This window comes from Micrasema longulum, unplaced genomic scaffold (genome assembly GCF_059751315.1).
Source record: "Micrasema longulum isolate JH-2025_06_02 unplaced genomic scaffold, ASM5975131v1 h1tg001940l, whole genome shotgun sequence".
NCBI lineage: Eukaryota > Metazoa > Arthropoda > Insecta > Trichoptera > Brachycentridae > Micrasema > Micrasema longulum.
In genome coordinates this window covers 83377-94017 of record NW_028279114.1, presented here as the reverse complement: position 1 = coordinate 94017, position 10641 = coordinate 83377, and the positions used below count along the sequence as shown (strand labels likewise).

Below are 10641 nucleotides of genomic sequence, written 5' to 3'. Positions count from 1 at the left end.
CAGGCGGGGTATGGGACGGAAAAGAGCATCATGGCTCAGAAATCTCAGACAGTGGGTTCGTTGATTAGACTGGTCCAGGATCGTGATGAATTCAGAATGATGGTCGCCAACCTCCGATAGAAACGGCAAAGGAAGAAGAACTTTACTTCATATTTTAAAGTGATATCAACAAATCCATAAAAAAAATTGGAAAAGATAATTGATTTTATTATTAGGAACAATAATAGATGGCAAGCACTACATTTATAAACATACTGCTCTTACCCCCGGCTACGGTCGCATGGTATAAGGGAAAAAAAATCAAAAAAATAACGCGTTTCATTTGCGATGTTTGCGGCGTGACGTGGCAGAACAAAGTGACAAATGCAGATAAACTAACCCGTACTCGGATGTCTTCGGCGATGGCAATCTTAAAAGAAAGACGCCTGCGATGGCTCGGTCATGTGAGTCGAATGGAGGATGGCCGAATACTGAAAGATATTTTGTATGGAGAGCTTTGTGATGCTGAACGATTCCACGGTGGTGAGCGACTGCGATTTAAAGATGTCTGTAAACGCGACATGAAGACTTTTTGCATTGACGCTGATCATTGGGAAGGCCTCGCCAGGGATAGAGATGTGTAGAGAGGGAGCCGTAAAGGGGGGAAAAATGGCACACAACGACCTCTGGCTGGAAAGTTTGAGGCTTAAAAGACTGCGAGGAAGGCAGCTACCTACTGGAGCTCCCCCCCCCCCACAACCTGGAAGTGTGAGAAACGTGGCCGTTTGTGCTAGTCCCGTATAGGACTATACAGTCACCGGAAAAGCTGTCTTTCCCAGTTTTGAAATTAAGTGTACATCACCATCGTCTTTCGAAGACGGACGGTTGTCATATATATATACAAGGGGAAAAATCATGAAGTATTTGTCGGAAAAGAGACACAAATTGGAGAGTCACTCGAACCTTTTGGTTCGACCGAACAGAACAGACATAAAACTTAGCTCTGTTTAGGAACGTTAAGAATTTTCACGAGAGTGATATATTTTTAGGATGAAAAGTAGCCCATGAAACTTCTCATCTTTTCAACTATTCCTTCGCAAAAATCACGTCAGTTGGTCGCTCCGTTGCATCGTGAAAGAAGAATTCATTTTCCTGAAGGAGTGATATTTTTTCGCGATGTAAAGTAACTTATGACACTTCTCAGCTCTCCGACTATCCCTATGCAAAAAATCACATTAAGCCATAGCTCCATTGCGACGTGTAGGAAACACAAACATACAAACACACTTTCGCATTTATAATATTAATATGGATAAAACATTACTAGAGGCCAGTGATCCTTTATTATTTATTTAAATATGTGCAAAAATTTTCTATGCCTATCACGAGGAAACCTTTTGTACAGGAGGTACTTAACGAGACTTCAAAGATAGCCAGGTCACGTTTTTTTTTAATCCCTGAACCGAAATACATCAAAAAGTATTTGTTTTATATATCAATGAAATACTAGATATCGTTTTATCACGAGCGATTTATTACTCGACAATGTTTTGAGTATGTCCAAATATTTGCAGACAGGCTGGAGAAAATTTGGATCTTTAAACATAGGCAGAATGGTGAATGTTTCAGTGTTTACAGTGGCCACTTAAACCAGCCAATGACAGGTCATAAGCCCAGTAAACGCCTAGACTTCCATATTCCCTTCTCAAAAATGTTTCCCTCTCTGTTGCAACAAATTTAGATCAATATATTATTGCCTCACTCAAATACATATTACTGAAAAATATAATATAAAAATAGCATTGGCTATTAGATAATGTAATTAATTGAATGAAAAATGAATATATGATTATACACTACCTATTATAATATAATATATATGATTTCTAACAAAATGTGTAGCAATTTGAAATAGGCTTAGTTTTATTTGTTTTACGCGTTTGGGTTTGATTCTCGTCTGATGATAGAATAGTTGTGATAATTATATAATTGATATAAAAGTAAAACAATCTGTTTATTTTTTTATGATACATACAAACATTGTACGACGCCTGTGCTACTAAATGTGTAAATATGTTTATTTTGTGAATGACTTGTAACTTGTTATATTTTCTGCATTAGTAATTGTATAAATATGTTTTTGACGAGTGCACATAAGAAGTTTACCATTCTATATGCTTCGAATTTGGAATATTGCAATTATCATGTTCGAAATAAAGATTTCACTTTATCAAACTTGTTTTCTTTATATTATTATTCTATTGTATGTTTATTAGTTGTGATTTTTTGTTTATTTTTATAAACTAGCTTAAAATATCATGGGTAGACGGTGTTCGCAATGAAGAAGTATTAAGATGCATGAAAAAAGAAAGAAATAATAAGTACAATTAGGAAAAAAAAGCTCGAGTACTTTGGACATTTGGTCCATATCATATTGGAAGGAAAACGCAGAGTAGGAAGATAAAGTATCTCCCGGTTTAACGAGAGTGGTTCCACTGCAGCTCCCAATCCTTATTTAGAGCGGCTGCAGACAAAATAAAATTTGCTATTCCTCCATTGTGGAGTGGCACTAGATGAAGATGATCTAGTGCACGTATTAAAATCTTCGCGTATTCTTGCTTATTTTCAATAAAATTTTATTTTTAAATAGATAAAATAAAGCTAGAGAAAAATCACCCTTTTGGTGATCTCGCTGGGAATTAAATCTGGAACCCTCTCAGTCATTACTACGAAATGCAATAATTTTTAAATTTAGCGACGTTTTTAGTTTGCCTAGTATTTTAGAATTTCGGCATACCACTAATTTGAGTATTCAGACTAGATAATTTTTTTAACTGCACTTTATCTTTTGACTTCATGGTCTAGTGATTGGCGTGCTGCCTACTGTTAAAAAGCCTGGGGTTCGATTTCCGACGAGGTTAACATTAGAGATTTATTTAAAAATGGGTTTTTACACTGAAATATTTTGTACTCTGGTTTGGCAACTGAAGAGTAAAACTTGTCGCCTTGCTTTCGCATATAAAAATGATCGAGATACACTGCAATTTGTTTACCACTGCAGTGCCTTGTACGCTATTTAGTGTGAATTATTATTATAATTCATTAGAATTGTAACTAAAGTTCAGTTGTAAACTGAAAATTTTTTATTTTTAAGACTTACCAATATTTTTAAACTAAATAAGTGCTTAAAAAATAAGTTGATAAGAATACCCTAAAAATTAAACTACATGACTATTTCTCCATCACATATTTAGTTGTTTTTATTTGGCTGGACGTGTAAACTCCTTTGCTGCCCTACTTCGCCAAAGAGCCTCGAGTCTATAGCACCACCTTAAAAGCTCCTTCAATACGCTTCTCCAAGCCACTGCAGGGTGGATCCACTCACCCCCGTTCAACCAGTGGCTACAAATGTTGAGACCGCCATAAGGACATATAATAGATTTTATTTCTTTTATGTAAAATATTTTTTTTTCCTTTACTTACCATTCATTTCTCATTTTTGTATATTTTTTTAAAGAACATTTTTTATTTATTTATGTAATGTAGTTATTTCTACATTGTTTTATGAAACTAATACGTTTAAAAAAATATTATATGTTAAATTGGTTCTGCACAGCCTTATTACGTGATAAAAAATATTATTATTGTTGTCGCAATCATGTGAAGGAAGCAACAGAGATAAAGAACATTTAAGAGAAGGTAATATAGAAGTCTAGGCATCTACAGGGCTTATGACCTGTCAATGGCTGGTTTAAGTGGCCACTTGACAGGTCATAAGCCCTGTAGATGCCTAGACTTCTATATTACCTTCTCTTAAATGTTCTTCATCTCTGTTGTTATATGTTAATATAAACAGCTCCCCAGGGAGTCGAATCCAGTCCTTGTCTACAAAAATTTGGACAAACTCAAAATATTGATGTGAAGGAAGGTTTTGGAAGTGATTAAAAAAAATAAGATATTTGATTTTTTTCATGTATTTCATAATAAAATGATTACATATAAAATATTACATTTGACATACAAAAATGCACCAATGTCACACATAATTAAAATACTATATTACAATGTATTCATCCATATTTCAAATAGCATAAAGAAAGTATATCTAATGTAAAATTAAATAACAAAACAAATAACAAGTCTTAACACACTTAAGCAGGAAATGTAATTTGGCCGACTACCGTTGGATAGTGGAAAATATAATATTCTATATTATACATCGCCTTACTTTATTTTTTATCAGATCATTTTACTTAGGATATTATATTGCCATTCCAGCAAAAGAACGACAACTTCAAAATAGTTTTTTCAATAGGAAAGACAAAAAACTATTTATAACCAATTAAACACAAAATAGAAGTGAATCAGTTATATTGATAATAATTCTAATGTAAATAAGAGATAAGTATATAATTTGTAAAACCCTTTTAGACCGAATGTTCATTAGAATACACATAAATTTTATGATTTATTTACTCCCAAACCTACCGAAATTGCAAAGTGGTGAGTTTATTTTTTTCTGATTAAGTTGATAGTCAGCATTACGCGGAAGTTTGTTTTTAGTTCGACAGCTGAATAATTAGCACAAGAGTCACAGAGTGTTTGTTCGTACGTAAACGTATATTATAAAATGTTTCATGAACTTGGTAAAATTATTATTAGTTTGAGACCAAGTGTTTATTCAACAAAACATTTTTGCTTTTTAATGTAATCAGCGACAGGGTGCTGTATTAGATCCACGACCGCAAACGTAGAACACGTTTGTCTCGAGGATTGCTAATGCATTATAAATAAAATGAAAAACACATTAATTTTACAAAGCATTAAAAAATTTATTGCTAAATAAATAATCACACATAAGTTGGTTCCTTTGTTATTGTTATTATAAGTCCTAAATGCATCCCGTGTCGTTAACTGCAATATAAACATCAGCAGATATATTCGGTTGCAGGTCCGCTGCTGGTTTAAAGAGCGCAGTGGATGATCTCCTTATCTCTTAAACACTCCATTCTTTTGACACTTATACCCGTATGCAGAGACAAAACTTAAGGTGAAGAAAGTACATTCTAATTTCAAATGCTGAGAATAACCCGAAGGTGAAGACAATAGAATGTACTCTCCTCACCTTAAGGTTTGTCTCTGCATACGGGTATTAGCATTAGTGGGTTTTTGAATTCTCTATGATTTTGTTTAGTTTCTCGTATGCGTTTACAAAACTTTTGAGCAAGTACCCACATACCGCAACATTTTGTCAGAGTACATGTTTTTTCAAAAATTAATTAATTGTTCAGACCTTTTAACAATATTAATGTTATTATATTACATAGATAGTACTCGAAAAGACAATATGAACAGCATCTATCACAATGGAGTCTGTAAAAATACTAATAATTTTAACGCAAACATTAAAATTAAAAATACCAATTATACTTAAATAATTCCTTTAGTAGGTACACATATGCAGATTACAAAATATTTTTCATGTCCACGGAGATATTAATTAAAAAGATTAACTGGCACAAGTCCAAAATTAGTATGTAAATTTAAGTTTTTAAAATATTTTTTATTATGTGGCAATCATTAATATTAAAATAATGACAAAATAGCTGCCTAGCAGTGCGATTTAAAACATTTTTTTTTTTATATCATCATCCCCCATTCTGAACCGGGTGGTGAATAAGGCACTGCATTGATAAACCAAATGCAGTGTAGTTCGATCATCTGTTACCTCAAGGAAAGGTGATTAGTCGTACGCTTCAGGTATTAAGTCCTGGACAGGAACAAAGAAATATTGTTTTACCAATCAATAAAATCAATATTTTACAATCTAATTAAGATTTTTTTATAATCTTTTTCAGGATTTTTTCAAGTCGAAAATACTCATTCCAAATTTTAAACTGTATTCTTCATCCGCCTGGACACCGAGATTTGTTCATGTCATTTCCTTTCCGCACGTAATGGTGCATAGGGCATTGCATTGGTACACCGATCGCAGCTTATTTTGATAATTTTTGATACATGAAGGTAAAATAATCAGTCTTACGCTTCAGGTGCCAGTCCAGAGACTATGAAATACTTTAGTGTAAAAACGCCTTTTTAAATATTTCATGTCAACTATGTTGGGAATCGAACCCGAGACCTCTTGCGCGGTAGGCAAATGCGCTGACGACTACATCACATATAGAGGCATTAAATTAGAAACTAATGTTATTGTTAAGTCAAAATGTCATAAATTTTTAGTTGCGTCTTTGTTTCATTGGAACGACGATAATACCAATTTAGTTGCCAAATTAGCGAGAGATTTTTTAAAAGAAATATTAGCGTTCTTATAATTTACCCAAATATTTCAATTTTGGTGGCCATTTTCAACGAGTTGTAAATAACTCACTATTCAAAAATGGCAATCAAGTTGGGGTAGAGTGGGGTTCGAACCTCGGACCTCTGATCCGTGAGTCCGGAACACTAGCCACGGGACCACAATCCGATTCAATGAATGAATGATTTACATAACACGATTTGATCATTATAATATAATAAAGATGGCGTAATTTTATATAGATTATAAAATATTTTTAATTTCTGCAGGAATTAATTCGGGTCAGAAAGGGATAAATTCTTAAGGTCCTATGAACATAATATGGTTGCATAATTAATTCAATTTTAAAAGGTACAAATACACTTGGCAGGATAACATATACTAAACTTAAGGTCGGATTAGATAGGTCAGAAAACAGTGCAAGATCTTGTGCAGTTTCTTGTGCAATAATTCTTGCACCAAATCTTAGGCCATTTTATTTGTTTCGATTGGGATTTAAAATTACGCATAAGCATGCGCAGTACGTAGATGTTTTCAGCGCCATGACAGATAACGGGCAGTTTCACAGTTGACAAAATGAGCTATCTTGTGATGACACGACAGTTGTCAGTAGATAACTAACAATCTATTATTCTGCGATCAACAATTAACATAAGGTTTCTTATTAAAAAAAACAGTATTTCCAGAAAAGAAAGGCAAGCGTGAAGTGAAAAAGTGCAGTGAAACAAATAAGACCGAGGATAAATAAAGTGACACAATCAAGAACAAAGAGGCGTTGACAGTTGAAGTTGACGGGTGACAGTATCACGGGTGTGGGATGCGAAAGGCAGATCATTATTTAAATATTTATTGAAAAATAGGACATGTACTTTTTTTATTTGACCACAGATTTCACCCAATTTGTGGATTACATGGGGCGTTGCCAACCCTACCGATTTTTTCGTAGACCTATGAATTTTCGGATTTTAGGAGCAATAAATTTAATTGAAATTGTACCAATTTTTAAACATTTCCTCATAGTGTAAACATATACACATAGAAGTATGTTGGAATGTTACTATGGATGGAATGACTGAGAAATATATTGAAAGGAGGGTGATTGCCGGGAACAGAGTGAATGGTGCACTAAAATTAACCTTGGCAAATGTCGCAAGAGGCAAAATTAGCAGTTCACAATGCAGTCCCGGTCTGGACTCTGATGTATGGGAGTGAAGTATGGACTTGGAAAAATAGCGATGAAAATGCGATCTCTCAGGCGAATGTGTGGTAAAACTATGTACGATAGATGCACAAATGTCGAGATCCGTACATAATGTCATTATTGACATAATCAAGAAAAGACCTCTGCGCTGGTTTGTACATGTAGAGCGAAAGAACGGCTAACAATATTATATTCTCTCTGCCTACCCTTACGGAGAAATGGCGTGATGGTTTGTTGTTGTTCTCATGGTGTAAAATTACAACATAGAAATGGTTTTATCTATGAAATGTTGGACAATTTTTAATTTTTTGATCTTGTACCATTTTCTGACCCATGTAATACGAGCTTCACATTACTATCTTAAACAAAGATAATGCTAATTATAACATATGTGTTTTGGACTAGCTTTACACTGTTTGATTGTTGTCATATTGAGCAATTTCATGGAAAATATACTATAAACTAGCATTCATAAATAATATATACACATATAAAAATCGTCAGTTAAAGAGGCAATATGAACTATCTCATTTTTTGCACCTTACAGGAAAGACAGAAAACTGAATAAGATATACATCATGTTGTCTAGAAAATTTTAATATGTCATGTTAATATGAATCGATTTGTGGCGCCTCTAGTGGGAGTTTGTCAAAACTGAGTATGCAGGTCGATTCAGAAGGCTACAAAGCTTTTTACATATTTATTTTAACCTGGTAAAAACATGAGATTGGTCATATTGCCGCTTAAGCGATGAAATATAAAACCCTATGCAAAAATTTTAAAAAAAAACACACCATTCCAAATTGATTATTTTTTAGAACAGGACTTGATTATCAATGGCGAGGTTTAAAACAGATTTAAATCATCACAATATTGATTTAGGGGCCGCTGTGTGCGAGTGACAGGGAAATCTAATCAATAAAATTAGTATTATTCTTATCAAAAACATTTTTCACTTTGTGGTATGACATTTTACACGCAGTGTAAAATGTCATTTTATAATGCGTGGAGAAAAAAAAAAGCTTTGGAAATATTTACAAGTGTAAAAATACATACAAAATGTTCTTTGGCTTTTTTAACTCGGCTTAGAGTGAGTATTTTTGTAGATACCGACGAGGATAACCATGTGACAAGCATGAAGTAGGGTACTGGAGAACACGGAACTAGGATAAGTGTTCCAACTGAACTCTATCAGAGCGAGAATCAGAAACTTCAGTATGACGGAGTACGATGTGCACCACAGCAAGTACGGCAGAGTGTGGAAATACCAAGAGTAGAACTGGTAATGGAGGCTCCGAGCGCAAACAATCCCGATGAAATTCGCCAGAAACATCGGCAGGATAAACAACTGGTTGGTCCTGTCGAAGTTGATATTGTAGAATGGTTCGTCTATCTTCTTTTTGGGAGCGTCTTCTTTGGGGATTCCGGAACTTTTCAGCAGAGTGCTTTCGAAAGATTTCAAAAAGTCTTTTTGTTCGGGAGAAAGCGTTTCTTCGGTTTCGTCATTATTGGTGGCTTCTACAAGATGCTGGCGATGCTTCAGCGATCCCTTCTTGGAGTTCGGCTTCAGCTTCAATCGTTTCGTTTTGTTCTCCTTATTCTTGGCGTCGATTTGGGGCTGGATTTGCACTTGAACATACTTGAGCTTCACGTAGCTTTGGAAGTACGTTTTGGCCAAAGGGAAGAATATGGCGAGCAAGAAGACGTGCAGCACTAGCAGACCGATGTGGAAGTATTTGTTTTCGAACAGTTCGGCGTCTAAAAATCTGTAGTTGACGGTCCATTTGTGTTCGAAGACTCTTCCGAGATCGAAACTGCCCTTCAAGTAAGCCACCGGATTCCCGTACAAGAACGGGGCGCCTAAAACGAGCTGTATCAGGGCGCACACGCCCAGCTGGTACAGTGTTCTCGCAGCTCCGATGTTACAGAGGTAGAAGAGCAGCAGCGGCGGAGCAAACAGCAGAATGTTCATCTTCACGGAGACGGCCAAGCTGAAGAATACGCTCCCGAGCGTCCACTTGGAACTCAAGAATAAGTTTAACGAGGCATAGAGCAGAAGAATGGCGATCGGGTCATTGAAGAGTCTCAACACATAGATTGAATGTATTCTGTATGATGTCAGAATGGCGATCACTAGAACGTACGGAGGAACTTTACCGGTTTTACTGTATGTTCTCAGAACGAGCATCAGCTGCAGCAAATATATCGCGAGAAAAAAGTACTGAGCTCTTCTGATGTCTTCGCCGTGACTCGTCAGATAGTATAATGCGGAATATATGTACACAAACCCCGCGGGGTATACGAGAGGTCCCGTGTCACCTTTCAACAGAGAGTAATCTAGGGTCCCGTTTAAGAACCCTCCGCATTCTTGCATGTATGCTTTCCAGTCGATCTCTGTATACGGAACGCGTTCGATAACAAATATATTGATGAGCAGCTCCCATATTAAAACGTGCACCGCGACGAATGGCAGTTTGTCGGTATTTAAGAATAAATTTTTGATAACATCGATTTTCCCGTATTTCTTTATGAAGTTATTGATCATCTTCATTTTGCTTTTACTGTTATTGCCCATGATTCCCGCTGTTAGACGTCTTTTTGAGGATTGATTAACTTCGAGACGTTTCATCCCCTGCAGCGCATAGGTTTTATATGTATTACTTTGTAATCAAATGCACTTCAATAACTAAAACCTCTTTCATGATTTACTAATCGGAGATCGAATGTAAAAAAATATGATCCACTTTTGATTTAGAAAACCGTGTCAAAAACCCGAGAAAATCTATTTTCAGACTAACCAACCTGTCGCCCGCAAATATTTTCCGCCGGGCGGTGAGGTAAATTATTTTTGAGACGTTTCATGTTATTATTGCCATAATAACTGCGCGACAACTCTTAATCCTAGTAATTCAAAACTGAAGTACTTACTTCAATTTCACGTTAATTGGATTATTCAAGTGCGTTTTTCGAAACAATAATACAGCTGATTTTTCCCAGTAATCACGTAACTTTATAGTTCTGCGAATGTTGATGCATGCAGAAAACTAGAAAGATCGAATAAATAAAAAAACACTTGAAATTCTGAACAACCATCGAACATGAAGTATAAAGTTTATGAAAAAACTAAAATATGTTATATGCAACT

At 35.2% G+C, this 10641-nt stretch overlaps 1 protein-coding gene across 1 annotated transcript; it reads right to left on the bottom strand.

The window, feature by feature from the left end:
• Window positions 1–7793: 7793 nt before the first annotated feature.
• Alg3 (Alg3, alpha-1,3- mannosyltransferase) lies at window positions 7794–10445 on the bottom strand. The gene has a single exon (XM_088238665.1). The coding sequence runs from the start codon at window positions 10123–10125 to the stop codon at window positions 8572–8574; it is 1554 nt and encodes a 517-aa protein (XP_088094791.1). The 5' UTR covers window positions 10126–10445; the 3' UTR covers window positions 7794–8571.
• Window positions 10446–10641: the final 196 nt, after the last annotated feature.

Coding starts and splice junctions, on each gene's coding strand:
- Alg3 (XM_088238665.1), bottom strand. CDS start 10,125: ATGAAACGTCTCGAAGTTAATCAATCCTCAAAAAGACGTCTAACAGCG.